General features: G+C 41.4%; 1 protein-coding gene across 2 annotated transcripts in view; it reads left to right on the forward strand.

Annotated features, from left to right (window-relative positions):
- Window positions 1–1,876: 1,876 nt before the first annotated feature.
- Window positions 1,877–19,128, forward strand: part of RNF217 (ring finger protein 217) — a 68,189-nt gene continuing 50,937 nt past the window's right edge. Inside the window, exon 1 of one of the 2 annotated variants that reach the window (XM_060238820.1) lies at window positions 1,877–2,592. In XM_060238820.1, the coding sequence (XP_060094803.1) occupies window positions 1,990–2,592 (603 nt within the window). In that variant the 5' untranslated portion in view covers window positions 1,877–1,989. The remainder of the gene's footprint in view (window positions 2,593–19,128) is intronic. The other variant, XM_060238815.1, reaches the window with a different exon arrangement.

Consider the following 19,128-nt stretch of genomic DNA (forward strand, 5'->3'; position numbering starts at 1 on the left):
TCAGCTACCTGGGGTGCATCATCTCCTCAGATGCTAAGATCGACAAGGAGATTGACAACAGGCTGGCAAAGGCAAACCGTGCCTTTGGCCGACTGCACAAAAGAGTGTGGAGCAACAAGCATCTGAAAAAAGACACAAAGATCAATGTTTACAAAGCAGTTGTGATGACAACCCTCATCTACGGCTCCGAATCGTGGGTTTTATACCGTCATCACCTGCGACTCCTTGAGCGCTTTCATCAGCGCTGCCTTCGCACCATCCTCAACATCCACTGGAGTGACTTTGTGACCAACACTGAAGTTCTCAAGTGGGCGGAGGTTACCAGCATCGAGGCACTGCTGTTGAAGACGCAGCTGCGCTGGGCAGGGCATATTTCTAGGATGGAAAACCACCGCCTTCCCAAGATTGCCCTGTATGGCGAACTCTCCACCGGCCATCGAAATAGAGGGGCACCAAAGAAGAGGTACAAGGACTCCTTGAAGAAATCCCTTGGCACCTGTCGCATCAACCATCACCAGTGGTCTGACCTAGCCTCAGATCGCAAAGCATGGAGGCACACCATCCACCAGGCTCTCTTCTTTTGAGAACGCACGCATAGCTGGTCTTGAGGACACAAGGAGATTGAGGAAGAATCGCACTGCTACAGCACCAACCCTGAATCAGACTTTTCCCTGCAGCCACTGTGGCCGGACCTGCCTGTCCCGCATTGGTCTTGTCAGCCACCAGCGAGCCTGCAGCAGACGTGGACTATTGCACCCTTCTTAAATCTTCGTTCGCGAAGCCAAGCCGAGAGATTTTATTGTGATTTTATTATTCATGTTGTGCTTCACTCTGAGCCCCTATGGGGAACGGGCGGAATATAAATAAACAGATGATGATAATGTTAATAATACACAAGGCCTGGTTTGACATGGCCTGGCCCAACAAGGTCTCATTTATGTCAGATCCGGCTCTCACAACAAATGGGTTTCCAAGGCAAGAGACATTCAGAGGTAGTTTGCCTTTGCCATCATGACCCTGGTATTTTGTGGTGGTCTCCCATCCAAATACTAGTCAGGGCTGACATTGCTTAGCTTCCAAGATCTGATGATCTCAGGCTAGCCTGGGCTATCCGGATCAGGGCCATGCAAAGATGACTGGTAACCAAAAGCACTTGCTTTTTTGCTTTATTGGCAGAAATCAATATATCCCTTGACCCTTACTATTTCATTAATACCAAATACATATTTTACCAGTCTGCATCCCTGAACTGCTTGCTGTCTTCAAGACGAGCTTTCTAAACAGCTTGCCACACCAGCCGCAATTCACCTCTCTGAGCACAGAGACTTCATGAGAATTCTGATCGATAAAACCTCTGGGTTCAAAAGCAAGGTATAAAAAATATACAAACGACCAGTTATTCCCTATCCATGCATAAGACTGAATGGACGTTCGAGAAAGAAACATGAGAAGCCGAAGAAAGGAGACAATGAAGGTAGTAGTCCAGTTGCAAGTAATCGCTAACTGTCTGATGCCAGTAAAAATGCTTAGACCTGTGAATGCAGAGGCAAAAAAAAAAATTACTAATTTTATTTTATTTATTTTTTTTAAAAGGAGCATATTGTATGAACTTTTATAAAGTATCATAAAAACAACCAATTCTAAGGCAAAAGAAACGAAGAAGACAAGGGGAGGCCCGGAAAAGGGAGGGAGGGTCTTTCTCAGCTTGGGAGGAAGACGGCCGTCAGTCAGGCGCGTGAGGGGGCAGGTAGTGCTGAGCGGCGTGGGGAGGGGCCAGTCCTCTTGGAACTCGACTAGTCGGTCCGGAGGGAGGCGGGGCACTCCGAGCAAAGGGCTGGCGAAACGGCGAGCGGACGCTAGTCGCTTGATCCTCAGTAGCCCCTGCGGCTCCTGGAAGGCTACTCGGTGGTGGGGGAGTCGCGGCGGCGGCTGCGTCGCGCGGCTGGATGGGAAGCAGTCGCGGCGAGGGTGGCTGCAGTGGCGGCGGGCATGGGGGAGCAGCTCAGCAGGGAGACCGCCCCGCCGGAGCCAGACATCGCCGCCACTGAGCCTTCTTTGCCGACCACGGGAGCTCCGCAACAGCCGCCAGTGCAAAGCGGAAGGGCATCCAGGCCACAGCCAGAGGAGGACGCCGGAGCGCCTCCCCCGCCGCCTGCTGAAGCGCAAGGCCGGGAGACGGAGGACGGTGTCGGGGCTCCCTTGGAGGAAGGTCCTGGCTCGGAAGACCAGAGCAGCAATAGCCGCCGGCTCTCCTTGAGGCCCGTCTGTTGTACCGTCTACTGCGTGGAGAGCGACTGGAGGCCCGAGCCGCCGCCTGAGTCTCCTCTGCCGCCAGACGGGGAAGGAGGAAAGCCCCGCTCCACAGCCATTCCGCAGCCCTCTCTGCGTGGAGGTGGGAAAGGGGGAGGCGGCAGCATCGAGGTAGACTTGTACCTTCTGCCCGAGCCCTTTTCCGGGCTGATCTCGGGGGATTTTGGGTCCTTGCTGGTGCTGACCTGCCGCGTGTGTTTGGAGGAGAAACCCCTCAAACCCCTGCCTTGCTGCAAGAAGCCTGTCTGCGAGGACTGCCTGAAGCGCTACCTCAGCTCCCAAGTAAATACAATTCTCCTCATTCTCCACCCTTTGCTTGTTGTGGCTTCCCAGAGCTTGGAGAGGAAAGACGCGCCCTCTTTCTCAAGCTCTGTGCCCTTTCGTTCTCTCCCCCCCCTCCGTTGAAGCTTGCTCGTCCTCCTCGAGTGGTTCTCAGGCAAATTTTAGTGTCTCTTTAAAAATTTTCTCTTCCGCGGGTCTCCATTTAGCTCAGGAAAAACGAACTCAGAAACCTGTTTTCAGTGTTAGGATTCTGAACACGTGCACGAGGCCTTTGCTTACTTTTTACCTACCTGAGAGACAGGGTAGAGGACGTGGCTTCCAGGTCTGAGCTGTGACATCTCACTAAGAGACCACTAAGTTTCCTACTCCCTATCTCTCCCTTTTCTTTCTTGTAGGTAGGTGTTGAGCATTTTAAATGTGTATAAGCAGGGGTCGTTTTATAGAAAAATAGGTGGTGGAGCATATCCAGGGATTGTTATGCAGCTGCACCTACTGTTCAACGGACAAAGAGGTGGAACTCTCAGAAGGAGGAGGAACTCTCAGAAAGGTTCAGGAGCTGTGCTCCTGTGAGCTCCCTCTGAATCCGAGGCCTGTGCATAAGTATATTCTCCTTAAGTCTCTTCCTGTTCTGCTTCCCAAGTTAAAATGTCCTCTTTTTTAATGTGTCAACTAAAATGCACCAACCTTGTTCTATTTTGTTCCATTTTGTAGTCTTTCTATCTCAGTTCTGTTCCTTGTGTGTTTGCCAGTCCCCACTTGAAGCTTACTTCAAGGTAAATATTTAATCTACATTCCTCAAGGCTTGGGGCAGGGGAAAGGTACCTATTGTGTATCTCCCCACCTCCCAAGATAAAAAAAAAAAAAAGCACAATTGCTGCCTCCAACCCAAATGTCTGTTCAGTGAGGGAATGTTAGTATATCTAATTCTTAACATGGCCCCATGTATGGATACATAAATCCAGAGATTGAAACAATGGACAGACAGGCTAGATCTTTCTGAAAACCTGAGCAAAGCCCCAGGTTTGCAGAAAAGGGGGAAAATGCATTTGTGCATTAAAACTCCCCAAATAATAGAAGCAGCACCTGTAGCTTTAAGAATCTCAGTGGCACTGTGTAACCACAACAGTATTGCTATCTTTCAAGCCTTGATTTTTGTCTTTAAAAGAAAGGATGAGAGGGTAGATTTACAAAGGCTTTTCCATGGCTGTTTTGGCCTTTGAAGGAGGATTCATTGGAGCCAGGTGTGGCAGCAGCCACCTGGCAACTCAGTAGTCTGTGACTTACATGATTAACCCAGGACCAAAGGGTCACTGCTATTCATTAGCAGCCACTTCATGAACACCAGTGTTTTACAGTAGCTAGAATGTCAAACTAGGGTATGGGAAACCCAGGTTGCATCCCGAATCTGTCATGGAAGCTTGCTGCATGACCCAGTGAGCCAGTCTCATCCCTAACCTATCTCACAGACTACCCATCTTGATCTATCTCTAGTTATTCTGAGTATACATTGGAGAAGGAGATAATGTTGTAAGCAACATAGGATCCCTGTTGGGGAGAAAAGTATAGCTAAAGGTTGTGGGGCAGATAAAAGGTAGATGAATGAGAAGGAGACAGGGAATAAGGAGAGGCTGTGAGGGCTGCCAAGAGGAAGAAATGTGGAAAGAGTGTGGGAGGGACACGGAGGTGAAAGGGAAGTGGCCCCCTGCAGAAGTGCTTTTAGGTACTTGTATTGATCTAATATCAACTGATATATCTGAATTGAGGCATACAGTGAGCTGATGACACATCTATTCAGAAAGAAATTGCCTTCTGTCTACTACTACTGTATTGTAGGAAATAGCAAATAGTAACTAATTGTGTGTGTATAGGCAGGCTTTTCATTTTTTTCTTATCAAATTATCAAAACCATTGCTAACCCAATGTGCACATTCTGGTGAACAACATATGGCTGGCTGCAATTCTTGGCTTAAAAAACATTTCTCAATATATGCCTGCATAAAGAGTTCACCTGCTGTTGTTTCCCTTTTTGTTTGCAAGGTACATTGTGTGTCCACATCAGAGCCCTTTGTACTGTTGGGGAGGGCAGAAATCAGTACAGAGATAATATATTAGATTTCTTGACCACGGATGCTCCCATAAACTGCTTCAAAAGGCAAACTCGGCATCTGCTCACAAGTAGGCTGAGTCACAAGTAGGCAGATACTTCTGTTTATTTGAGAAGCTTGAAAGGGAGCATTATTCTCTGAAATGCCTATTAGACAGCTGGAGGATCATAGTTGGTAAAGTAAGTATATCTTATATAAAGTATTCATTTTCCCAGTATAAATATAAAATCTGAGCCCTACTTAGGAATACAGCCTACCGTCCGTAAATAGTGCTATCTGCTTCCGGTAAGGTCTGCTACACATCCCAAGGTAAATAGCTACTATAGCATTCTTCTGATTATTATTTGTAATTTATATGGAACGTCTAATGGATAAAGTGACTTGCGATCCTGGTTATGTGCACAGTAACCCTGTGAGGTAGCTCACTGTTTACCATTGTAGTGGAAAAGGCTGAAAAAGAGTGTCCTGCCCAAGAACACATGGGAAGCCCTTGATAAGGGTTCAACTGGACATGATGGGCCCCTGCCCCTCAGTTCTGGTGCTACCAGGGCACCTGTATCCCTCACCCTGCACTGTTTCCTAGTCTCCTCAACTGGGGGAGATTGCTTGGGTCTCTGCCAGCTGGGGTGCTGTCAAGTAAGCTTGCAAGATTCATGGCGCTTTTTAAAATTCCGGGCATAAAATGGTCATATCCAACACAGAGATGCTGTCATGTCTAGTTGAATCTAAAATGAGTCTTGATCCAGACCTTGATGTTGAAGTCAGGTATTTTGTTCAAAGGACACATTGGCCCCTCATTTTCACCACTTTGGAGCTAAGATATGTATGTATACTTGTGGTCCATGTAGTACTTAGGGGATCTGTGGCTTGTAGGACTGCTTGATTGTGTTATGGCCAAGGAGCTTTGGTCTTACATATTTGCAGCTCACTTGTTTTAGATATTTATACCCTGTTTATCTCTCCAGTGGGAACCTAAAGTGGCTTACAGCATGGCTCTCCTCTCCATTTTTTTCATCACAACCACCACCACCATGTGAAGGAGGGAGACTGCGTATTTGTATGGCTGGCCAAGGTCACCCAGTAAGCTTCCATGGCAGACTGTGGATTCAGACTTGTTTCTCCCAGGTCTTTTCATCTGCCACCTTGTTCTGTGATCAGTTCTCAGGCTAAATATTTCTGTTTCAACTGTAGATGCTTTTTTTTTCTCTTCAAGTTTTGCATTTTAAAGTTTGAGAGCAAATTCAGGTCTTTCAAGTCTGCTGGAATGTGAACTAACTGATAGTATCTAATCATGATACACTTCCTTCTTTTCTTGAATACAGTTTCCCACTTCTGTCTATCCAAATGCCATAGAGGCCAAAGTAACTACAAAACTTTGAGTTATATTATGGCCTTGTTATTTCATTCATGTTCATTCTGTTGCTTATCATATATAGTGCTGAACATTTGAATAGCATACTGTAATATTCATAGTGTTTCACATGCATTGCTGTACATCTTGATGCTGAGGAGAAATAACTGAGGAGTATGAACTACTAAGACTAATATGGAGAGCCAGTCTACTTGGAGTATTGAACTAGGGAGACCCAGTTTCAAATCCCTACTCTGCCATGAAAGCTCACTGGGTGACCTTGAGCCAGTCACACATTCTCAGCCTAAACTACCTCACAGGGTTGTTATAAAATTAAAATGGAGAGGAAAACTAAGTAAGCTGCTTTGCATCCCCACTGAAGATTAAGGTGAGGTATAAATTAAGTAGCGATGAAGAGATTTGCCTATACAGCTAGGAAGCACCTTCTGTCTAATAAAGGCCAGGCCTGGTTTTTAAGTTGAGGGCTTTTGCAAACAACCTGTTTTAAGGAAGATACAGGAAATGGAATAAAAATATTCTCTTTACAAGATGGTTCAGTGTGTATGTGGAGGGAAGAGAAGCAGGAACTGTTGCTTTCCATTGTTGTCTGCTGAAGGTGGTTTGTACCTTTGTGAATGTCTTTTGATCAAGGACAAGCGTGGAGGTGCACCTGGTGCTGTTCATGAGAGAGGTATGGAGAGAGAATAAGTAAAAAGTCTTTGCATTATGTGGGAGACCATAGATGGTAGTGTTTTCAGCAACTCAATTGGGAACTTCCTTTTAGATTTCAGATAGGTACTTTGGAGGCTTTTTCATGCTAAATGTCATAGCAGAATTCTGCATAGCATGGGCAAAGATATTGATCACAGCTAAGTACCCCTCAAACATTTTCCTTCAGAATGTTCAATAGTTCCATTGAAGTGGGATCAATATGATAGTTAACAATTGAAGTCCTCGTCTTAAAAATTGAGTTGGATTGGATGGAGGTTATAGAGATTCTTGTATAGGTTCAGCTACTGGAGAATTTATATTATAGAGCTGCTGACACTGTGTAGTGTCAGCAGCTCTATAATATGGTGTTTACAGAGCAAAGTGACCCACATAATCTTTTGCATAGTTGAGTTCACAGATCCCAGCCATGCAAAGACCGGAACAAATATTTATTTTACTGGGTGTGAACAACTGTATGGATTTATTTGTAAAAAGAAAGGTCACTGTCTGTATAAGCATTTGTTAGCTGATTCCTTAACTTTTCATAAGTAGTGTCTACTTTGATCTTACATAGAATGAAGTACATAATATTGTAGATGAAAAGTGGAAAGATTATGCCAGGTGAGTCTAATGGGTGGGAAGGAAACAGTTGACTCTTTAGTCTGTTCTGACACACAGTTGTAGCAGTCCCTTCACACTTCGGCCATGTGCTCAGTAAAGGGAAGCACTTGGCCAGGGAGCAGGGAAAATGTTTTGCATGACATCACCCTGCAAGGATCATACTTGAAAGTATGTGTTAGTCACATGCTGGATTGAAGCAGGTGGTAGTAAATGTCTGTGGCCTTGCAGACTGGCAGTAGGAAAGACAAACCTTTTACCCTCTCTGAAAAGAACTGAGAGATTTCTGGGGCATAAAACTTGGAAACCGCACCCTCATTTCTTTCACTCTTGTCTCCTCCCCATCTGGATATGAAATGATTATTTGAGCTTGAATGAGTGTCCCATGACTGTCTGGAAGACATTTCGTTCTTTCTTTAGTGATTCTCTGTTAATTCATTCTGTAAAGCTTTTTTTTTTCTTTCCAGAGTTTGTATGAAGTTAATTTAGGATTTTAAAATGCAAATGTTTTACGGGAACTTGAAAGTAGGAACAATTTTTAAGCCTGGGGGGCTAGGTTTTCTATTTTTACCTATTATTGCAAATTTTTAAAATAAAATAACCACAAATATTCTTTTGGCTCAGTGCTTTATTTTATATACTTGGCTTTAGTTGTATTTTAAGGAATGGTCAGAAGTTCAGCGATAGAGAAAAAGCTTTGCATGAAGAAGATTCCAGGTTCAAACCTGGCATCTCTAGTTAAAGGATTTAGGTGTTAAGAAGAATTGCTTTGAGAATTAGTAATTCAAAGTAAATTAAACTGCACTTGATGGACCAGTGGTCTGTCTTAAAACAGCTAAGTCTAATGTTCAAAGCTTTATACTTCGTAGGTGCAAACTTCAAATAATTTTAACTGTGAAATCTTCAGCAGGTTTACGGTACCCATACAGATCATGCATACTACTGTTGCAGAAGGTACACTTTATAGTAATAGTAATAGTTTATAGTATAGTAATAGCATACTTTACTCTTTGCACTGATATTCTTTAAATTAGGTTTAGGTTTTAAATTCCATAATTGATTGATTATGGCATCTTACATAACTTGATGTTAAACTGCTTGCTAGGTTTCCTATCTTTTAATTTCTTTTTTATACATAATGTGGCTGTTATGTTCTTGTCCAATACGGTTTACAGCTTGTTTATATATACTTCTTACTAAGCTATGGTCAGTATTATTTACTGCACTGCAATGTTATTTACATCCTTGTTCCTTTGCAATCTTGTTTGTTTTTTGTATTGGAAAACTTCAATAAAATGTTAATTACCAGTACTGGTAAAAGAAAAGCTGTAACACCAATGAACAGATGTGACCAAGAATGCTGAAGAAAGTATCAAAAAGACATCTCTCCTTTGTTTAATGCAACAAAGCTGTGAATGCATCAAAGGCTGGAATTTTTTAATATACAGTGAATTTAGAATGTGTGTGTGTTAAGTTCTGTCAAATCACTTCTGACTCATAAGACCCTGTGAATTAATGACCTCCAAAGTATCTTATCATGAACAGCCTTGCTTAGATCTTGCACACTGAGGGCCATCTTGCTTTCTTCTTTTCCTACTGCCTTCAATTTTTCTAGCATTAATGTCTTTTTGAGTGACTCTTGTCTTCTCATAATGTGACCTAAGTACAATAGCATCCGTTTAGTCATTTTAGCTTCTAGGAAGATTTCAGACTTGACTTGGTCTAAAACCCACTTATTCTGAGTCTTCCCAGAATAAGTTTTGAATCCTGAATAAGAAACTCTTAATTTTCTGACATGTTCACATAGTCTTTAATGTGTTTTATCAGCATAATCTTTAATGTGTTTTATCAGCATAAAATTTCCCCCCATCAATATTCTTCCAAAGTACTTCAGAGGGTAATCCAACGATATGTAGTCCTCATTGAGTCTCTGTAAGAAAGGCGGACTATAAATAAAATTAGTTAAACATGAAATTGCTGAATTAGTATTGAGCTTCTTGATTAAATTACCAAAGCCAATTACTCCAACAACTTTCTTATTGAATCTGCTTATTGTGTTTCACTCTTCACCTTAGATCATATCTGATTTTGTTAGTCTGGCAGAGAGCCAGTTTGGTGTAGTGGTTAAGTGTGCAGACTCTTATCTGGGAGAACCAGGTTTGATTCCCCACTCCTCCACTTGCACCTGCTGGCATGGCCTTGGGTCAGCCATAGCTCTGGCAGAGGTTGTCCTTGAAAGGGCAGCTGCTGTGAGAGTCCTCTCAGCCCCACTCACCTCACAAGGTGTCTGTTGTGGGGGAGGGAGATAAAGGAGATTGTGAGCCGCTCTGAGACTCTTGAGTGGAGGGCGGAATATAAATCCAATGTCATCTTCTTCTTCTTTCTTTGCCTATCTAGTAACAGTTGGGAGAGATCCTCACTCATTGGGAGGGCATTGTGTACTGTTTTGATTGATTTCATTGCAAAGAGAAACCAGGTTAAAAGATCTCTCCCCACTCACACCTACCTTCCTGTTTTCAGATTTTAGTATATTGTTTTATAACGTTAGGTGCAGCATTTACACTGAAAAATGTATAATCTGTATATTGCATTGTACAGAATATAGATAAAAAATTAAATTTTACTTTTTAAGATTAGAGTTACATGTGAAAAATTAATGTTGCTGACTTGATGTGTTTTCTTAGAATAAACTGCCTTTTTCTTGTTTGTTTGGCTAACCAGGGATGTTGTTTTCTTACTGAGGTGTGGATCAATACTGACAAAAAAAAGCAAAGAGAAAGAAATAGTGTCATAATCTGAGGTTGGAGGGTTGGATCCATAAGCAAGCATTATTCTGAGAAAATAAGTTGAGTCACTGCTTCATCACAGCTTTTCATCCAGACATTTTGTTTTTTCTCTAACTTTTGTGTGTTGGACTTGGCAGAGAGGATCTCCATCAGCTAATTAGTTGAGGTGTTTACAGTTTTCAGCTGTAGGCAAGAGACTTTGTTAATATGTCATTTACTGACCTTACCTCCATGTCTCTTACCAGTACCAGTTCCTCTATTGAAAGAAGGGATAGCTCCCCCGGACAATACTAAAGAATTCTGGTTTGTCTGCATTAAGTGCTTCATACATTTAATGCTGAACCAAGACACGGCCCTTTGTTCTGTTGTTTCTCTTTGCAGCTACTTCTTTGCAAAGTTTGATGTTTCATATCAAAAGTTAGACAGTAAGTGTCCTCTGCAATGCTTAGACATCTTTACATTTGGAAAACAGCATAGACCTCCTTGCTGTCCATGAAAAAATTTAAGCAGCTTTTGGGTTTATGCTTCATTTCTGACAAACCAGGATAGATGCATAAACTCTAGGTCTAGGTATATGTTCATTAATCTAGTTCATAGGTTCAATTTGTAAGCACCATTTTGAAGACTATTTAGTGAGAAATTAAATGTATGGCACTCACATACACACTACCTTTGTAGCCATTAAGGAATGATTCAAATGTTTACCATCATCTAGATGTTGGCAAAAATTGTTCCTGATATTTAAAATAGTTTGTCCTTACTTTTTCCATTTTTTTTGAGCCATCTCTGGGCATGCTCAATACCTATTGCAGCAGACACATATACACAGTGGATATTTTTGTATTTGTTTTTGGCTTTCTAGTAAGCACAGCTTGCTATAAAGATGATTTAGGCCTAATTTGAATTTAGAGGGCACCATATTTTTCTTGATATGATAGTTTTCTAATGAAGCGTGCAAAATCATTTCTGCAGTAGCAGATTCTTCCCTTTGGGAACTTCGTATAAATCTTTATGGACTAAGCTGATGCTGGTTCTCAGTTCCTTATCTGCAGTTTCTAGTTGCTCATTTGTAAATCTAACCAATATTGATTGTTATTTTTAAAAAGCTCCCCCTGTCCAAACTTTGCACCATCACAATTCCTACATCCTTCAACTTCAGGGATTTACCCCCCTGCAACTTGACGTATACTGTTGCGTGGTCCAAAGACTGATTATTGTGATAACTACTTCAAAATGGGGTAACCCCAGGAGAAATGAATATTAAACTATTGGAGGCAGACTCTTTCAAAAATAAGCTTTTGGCACCCAGAATCAGAGTCTTGGGAGTGTGCCCTATAAAATGCTCAGAATGTGTCTTAGTCAAGGGCTTTACACTCAGGTGATCCAGCAATGTTCCTTTAAAAAAATTGCTAAGGTTTCCTTACGTGATAACTGGAGTAGCCACATCCCTTTTGTGTCCCCTAAATAAGTTTTAGACCACTCTGAATAACATACCCCCCAGACTCTGAAGACGGGATAGAATGTACCCTGGTCCAAAGCATGGTTTCTGGACTGTTACCTAAATGGCCTACATGTGAATGCTTCTTGACTATACAAGCATCCCCTTAAGTGTCAAGCACACTCTCACACATGGTTCTTGAGTAAGTATTATTGGGACCTTCTATTGGATGTATACTAGTGTCCTAGAGTTGGGCAATGTTTCATATAAATGTGGAGATTCTTGGAAATAAACAGGCAAAGTTTTAAAGTTGAATGTTTATTGAGAAAACTGATAGCATAGGGGATAAGTGTACAGCCTAAAATTGAGATGAGCGCACGCACAACACAGTAACAGAGTGCTGTAACTCCTAACTTCTACTGAACTCTAACCTAAGCAAAAGTTACTATTCTAAACAGAAAGGAAGGAAGAGAAGAAGGAACTGAGTCCAAATGAATGAAGTCCAGGAGGGTTTGTTGAGAATAAGAAAAAATCTGTGCTGAAGGGAGTGAAATGGAACCAGATGATGGCCTTCAAGGCTCCTGCACTGCGACTTAGGGGAAATGCAGCTTCACACATAATTGGCATCCCACAGTCTCACACAGTACCAGGTTCCTGGGGCTATCTTAATTCCCAGCAAGTATTAAGATGTAGAAGAAATAGGATGCTTCTCAAGATGGATTGGGTTGGAGCGGAAAAGATTTAAAACTAGAGGTGTTGATGAGGGTTGGATCTGACATAAACGTCACTTTGTCGGACCAGACCAAGTATGCCATAAAAGCTTATTATCAGGTGCAGTGCTCGCAGTTTTAATTTCTCTTGAGGCACTACTTAGTACTAAAATCAAACTTTGGACATCAGTATATATCACTTTGCAGGGCACAGTTCCCAGAATCTGGGTTTATATGACTTGTTGATGCTATTTTTGAACATAAATGTTCAGAATACTCTTTCCTGCTCTGACCTGGATGTCCCAGACTAGCCCAATCACATCACATCTCTGATGCTAAGCAGCATCAGCCCTAATTAGTAATTGGATGGGACATGGGAGACCATCAGGAAGTGCAGGTAATGGCAAACCATCTTTGTGTCATGATCCTGGGCCTAGCGAGGCCTGCAGGCCCCAGGGAAGCCTGCTTAGGAGTTACTGGGAAAAGCCTACATCTCCCAGGATCCCCTCTGATTGGGTAGTGAGGGGTTTGGAGGGAAACAGGCCCAGAGAGGGGTGGGGCCTAGGAAGAGAATATATAAAGGCCAAGCCCAGGAAGTGTGTGTTCTTTCCTTAGGAGGCAGAGCTGAGGAGGAGCTTCTGCCAGGAAGAGACCCTCTGTGAGGAAGGGTGAGTAGGCTAGGTCTGACTAAGACAGTAGGGACAGTAAGCTCAGATGTGTTAGGGCATTTATCTTTCCTTCACCCTTTTACTGTTTTATGCACCTTGCTTTGTTACTTGCATTGACCTTTTAATAAACCTTTTTGTTGTTGTTCACTCTGCCCGGTCTTCATACCTATTATTTGACCTAAGCTAAGGGAGACCTGGAAGGACTTGGGAGGGTATTCTGGGCCTTCTCAAGGGAGATCTTTGACCCAGAGTGGTGGCAGCAATTGATAAGACACCCCTGAGTCGTGACAGTTTGTCTTGCCTTAAAAAACCTATGGAATTGTCGTAAATTAGCTGTGACTTGAAGGCACTTGCTACCACTGTATTCCTTTCTGGGGATTTTGGGGTAGTGAGGAGTGGTATGGATGAGAGTTTACATGTGGGGTGGTGGACTTCCTTGTTATCATAGTGCTGCGCTCTGTGCAGTTTATTTAATACCTTTGTATGTCACTCCTGATCAACGCTTCTCTGCCACTCTCCAGTGCTTGTAATAATCCTGTGCAAAGTGCTGTGTTTTCAGGATCTTATGCCAGCCTTTCCAGGCACTGCTTCATGTTGGCCAGTTGACAAATCAAGTATTCATACAGTGTTATGTTAGATTAACAAATAAATATTTTAATCAACAGGATTGCTACTTAACTAATTTGCTTTTGTAACAATCATATTTGTTTCCAGGAAAGACCTTGAAAAATAGAATGCATTTATCAGTGTTAGGTGAGGCTTCTATAAAATGAAAATAACTCACGAAATTGTTCTCGCCTTTTATCATGGAATTCTAGGATCCATATACAGCTTCCAAACAACAACAACAACAAGGCATTGAAACAGAAAAAAAAAGCAGAGGAACATCAACTATTTTAAAAGTTTTGTATTTTAAATGTTGCTCTGAATGCTACTTATTTGGCTACATCAGATAGCAAACTTAACTATGGTTAAGCTGAAATTTTTATCAGCTTGGTCTAGTTACTGTCAAGATAGAGAGTTCATGGGTATAAATAGGCAAATAAATATAGAACACTCCGTGAGGGTTTTTACTAATGCATATAGTACCAAAACAATTTTTATACTAAACAATATTCAGTGGTATTCCAAAAATTTGCTTCTACAGAAAATTGTACAATGTTCTCTCTTTGTTTGCAGAGCTACACAAAATCCAAGAAATTCCAAAATGGATATGACTGCTTCCCAAAACAGGTGTGGCTGCAAACGGACTGTGCTTCTGTCCTCTTTTTGGAGTTTCCTTCTTCAGGCAGCTCACCAAAGGGGCTGGCATGCCATTAAAAAAATAATTAAACAGTATTTCAAACAATATTTTAAATACATATTTTCTTGAGTCTAATTCAAGATACTCCTGTGTATACTCACTAAATTATTTCAATTGGCTGTGCTCTTGTCTCCAATGGATCTGGCTCAACACTTCTATTTGCCCTGAGCTTCTCTTGAAAGGGCCAGACAAAGAATCCAAGGGAGCCCAGTTTATGAAACCTAACAGGTATGTTCAATAAATTTGGGAGTACACTGGAATGAAACTATTGTTTTACAAAGATCCTGAGTTAATTTACAGCTTGTAGCATAGCAAACCTTTAAGGATCCTGAATTAACTTAGAACTTTTTTACAACCATTTTTACAACCAACAACCATTTTTATAAAAATTATTTAGCCAAACTTAAGACTTTGTAATGCATCAGACAGAACTGGAGGCAACGCCATCTAGTATCAGATTTTTCAATAGTAACAGAACCAAAAAACTTTTTACAGATATCAACACAAGTTTGAAATGGACAATAGATTGGAGTTGGTACAAGGGAGAGGTCTTTATTTAATGCTTGGCATTCTATCTCTGAAATGACTCTACTTGAAAGAATGATTACTTTATCCGACAGACTTCTTACTGAGCAAGTAGCTGCTCTGTTCCTTCCAATTTATTAGGAATGCTGTGATGTAATCTTGCCTGGAAATGAACTCTAGCTACCTGTAGCATATGAAGAGAGGCACATGGATTGCTTAGAGTTAGTTCCTCTCCTCTCAAAAAAACAAATTCTACATCAGAGTTAATTCAAGATTAGAATCATGTTTGAGGGGGCAAACTCTGGATTAATTTGGGCATTAGTCTGTTACAAGTATCTGGAGTTGTTTTCTAACCAGGATTTCTTCATTGCACTCTATTCAAGAACAGAAGGGGAACAACTACTTGCACAGTGACATTTTTTGCTTTGTTGGATATTTGACTGTGATAGTCAGCTGGCATACCAATCCAGTCAGTTTGGTGTAGTGGTTAAATGTGTGGACTCTAGTCTGGGAGAACCATGTTTGATTCCCCACTCCTCGACATCCACCTGCTGAATGACCTTGGGTCAGTCATAGTTCTTGAAAGATCCACTTTCTGAAGAGCAGTTCTCAAAAGAGCTCTCAGCTCCACCTACCTCACAGGGTGTCTCTTGCAGGAAGAGGAAAGGAAAGCAGATTGTAAGCTGCTCTGAGACTTTGAGTGAAGGGTAGGATATAAATCCAATCTTTTCTTCAGTCATTGCTTGTAATGTCTGCCATACAATTTATTTATTTCGATTTGTATTCCGCTGTCCCCATAGATGGGCTCAGAGTAGATCACAAGAAGATGGATAAAATGTGTACATTAATACATATATATATAACAAGATTTAAAACAACTTTAAAACTGAACTTGGAGCAGGGGTCACTGGGAGTGTGGGGGGAGATTCTTGTGAATTTCCTGCATTCTGCAGGGGGTGGACTAGATGACCCTGGAGGGCCTTTCCAACTCTATGATTCTGTGATACAATACTGTATAAAACAGCAAGCAATATAATAATCACAGTCATGATTTCAGCTGGAGTGACTGGATCCAGATATCTTAATTTGAGTTGAATAATGATGGGAAAACTTCAGCAAGGGAGACTGGCTTCATTGGTCAGGATGCCCCCAGTCCTGATCAAAGGCCTGGTGGAACAGCTCTGTCTTACAGGCCCTCTGGAATGGTAATAGCTCTTGCACGGTCCTGATCTCAAACAGGAGCTTGTTCCACTAGGCTGAGACATTTTGAATTCTTTTAAATTCTGTTTTGTGTTTGTGACAGTAGTATTTGCAGGTAGTTTATAGCCATTCTTGTGACCTCCTCTCTTCCTGCCAGTACTCACTCCCCTCCCCATTCTGTCATCCCCCATTAAGACTAGAAAGTTAATATGTGAGGCTGATTTCTTCTTTCTCACTTCGGGAATATTGTCATTTATAATTCATTTATTTCTAAACTAGACATCTGTCCACGTATGATGACATTCTAGCTGAAAGAGAGTGTTGTCTAGTTCAAAGTTCAGGCAGTGATGTCATAGAAAATCAGCTATACAGTTTTGAAATTGTGTTGGCAGAATGCCCACATCCGGAGGTACAATTAATGGGTCAGCTGCTAAATTTAGAAGCGCTTCTGAAGCATGATGCTGTTGTTTCTTAAGGTCAAAGGCATTTTGTGCTTTTCATGGTGGTCTTGTTCATTCCCATTGGGATAAATGACATTGTGAGCGTCATTTTCAAGCACTCCATGTTCTCAGTTGCTGGCTTCAGATGTACGAGAATAATGGAAACAGGCTATTTCAACCTTTGAGCTGGTCATTTTCTTGGGCAGAGTAACAATAAAGTTCAGGCAATTAGATTACCAGACCCAAGACTCAAGGTATGCTGTGACATACAGGTAAACGTTTAGCGAGTTAGCAGTTTGTGCCTCTGTGTGTGTGTGTTTCTGTAATTAAAGACTGGAAGCATATAGATCTAAAGCTGTAAAAAACCACCACCACAATCATCTGTAGACTGTTCATTTATTCAATATATTTTTACCCACACTGTATATCACTATATTCCAGGCAGCATAGAATATGGGAAATAAAACTACAATATACTAAAATCCAGTATCAGAGCAAAATATCCAGTGGAAACAACTAAAAGCAGTAATAAAGCCTCCAGAACTTAATTTTGTTCTAGAGGTGAGGCATATGACTATTTTACTTTTCTTGGATGCGTATGGTGGAAAGAGACAGACCCTGTCATTCAGCTTCTTATAGAGATAATAATGTAGTTCTTAATTACCAAAAGGGAAAACTGTTGTCATTGACCAGTTCTTGTTCATCAGAGATGGTCAGAGGAGTGGTTGCTTTATAAGCCAGCATTATCCAATTGGATACCTTAAAATGAAAAACACCGTATTTTGTTCTGGTGCCTTGAACATTCAAATTGCATTCATTCGGTTGTGAAGTTGGCAGTTTAGCATTCCCTTGGCTTTCCCCACCCCCCTTATGCCTTTTGAGGCTTGAATTGTGCACCAGGTCCATATGAACCTTGCATTGGAAAATAGTAAATCATGAGGAGGGGGGTTGCGACAGTGCGGTTTTCCAAGAAAACCCTCTTTATTCTTCTAACCATTCAGCAAAAAGGATGATGCATAGAATACAGTAAATCGGGTGTGAAATGTCTGGCCTGCCTAGGGCTTTAATCAGGTTCACAGGGCTCTTTTCTCCCCCCTCTTCCCCCTTCTGTCCTCTTCCTTTGAAGCTCTGAGGCTGACAGTTCCCTGCTCTTTCAGTTCCTTGCTCTTTTTGCCTTGTCTTTGCTGGCTACAGCAGGGAAGCAAAGCTGCAAGGAAAACGCAGAATGTATTTTCCATTAAGGTCTCTGTGCCCACATAGATAGGGCCCAGAGACCTTAATGAAAAATCCGTTCTACGTTTTCCTTAGAACTTTGTCTGTGCTGCAATGTGTTTCAATGGAGCGGAGATCAGTTTCACGTTCAGCATTTGCCAAGGCTCAAAGCGTTTTATATTTTTAGTTTCTGGTGTGATCCTTTTTCTTGATGTTTTGTTTTAAAAATTGCATTACCAAATCCCACTATTTTCCCACTTTTCCATTTTAAACAAAATATTGCAAGAGTTTTAAGCAGGTTTGTATTTTAAGTTTAAAAAATAATATCTTTAATTGTGTTTGTTGGTATTCTTTATAAAGTTAATATCTCTTGCAACCTCACATTACATTTTATGACACACATGGCCTGGCCCCACAAATAGTCAAGACTTTTTTTTGTTTAAATGTAATAATTTTGGTAACAATATACTGTAATTTGTTTTATAATACATTGTTAAATCTTTCAGTGTTTTAATATAAAAACATGGTATCAGTCTTTTTATTTAACTACAGAATTTATTTTCTATCTTCAGCTTTAATTTTTCTGCCTCACACATAGCTGAAATTAAATACATGAGCTAAGGTAGCATTGGGTACAGCAACTCTTTCTTAAATATTGAGTATACTAGCCATTTTTATTACAGAATATAAAGACATACTTTTGAATTCCATAAATATGCCAAATAATACTATTTTATGTGTTACTAAGCTATAAAGAATGCAGTTTATGTTGTTCAACAAGTAAAAATTTAGCTTTGATAGGAAAGTATTACATGTATTGCAGTTCTTCCCAGAATTTGAGGGTGTGTATTTGTTTTGAAAAAAAAAAAAAACAGGTAAAAAACCTTTCCCCCTGTGGCTTCATAGTAGGGTGGCCAGGTCCGATTCAGGAAACATCCGGGGGCTTTGGGGGTGGAGCCAGGAGCAAGGTTGTGACAAGCACAATTGAATTCCAAAGGGAGTTTTGGCCATCAGGGACTACACTCTTTTTAAATGCCTTCCTTTCATTGGAAATAATGGAGGATGAAGGCACCTTTTGGGGCTCATGGAGTTGGACCCCCTGGTCCAATCTTTTTGAAACTTGGTTTGTTTGTTTTCTTAGAAGAAGCACCTGCTGCTTTGTTGAAAACCTGGTGCCTCTACTTCAAAGAACAGCTCCCCCAGAGCCCCAGATACCCATGGATCGATTCTCCATTATATCCTAGGGGGGCCAGTCTTCATATGATATAATGGAATGCTCAGTGGATATTCAACTCACCCCCTGGCTTTCTGATAGCCCCGAAGTGGGGGGAGGGCCTCCAGACCAGGGGATTCCCTTCTGCATTCCCTACTGCATAGCTGTTAATTTTATATCTTTACTGCTGTCTATTTTTGTGTATGAAGGGAGCCTAAAAGGTTTTTTTCCACTCTAGACAAGTTGACACACTTGG

This window comes from Heteronotia binoei, chromosome 1 (assembly GCF_032191835.1).
Source record: "Heteronotia binoei isolate CCM8104 ecotype False Entrance Well chromosome 1, APGP_CSIRO_Hbin_v1, whole genome shotgun sequence".
Lineage (NCBI taxonomy): Eukaryota > Metazoa > Chordata > Lepidosauria > Squamata > Gekkonidae > Heteronotia > Heteronotia binoei.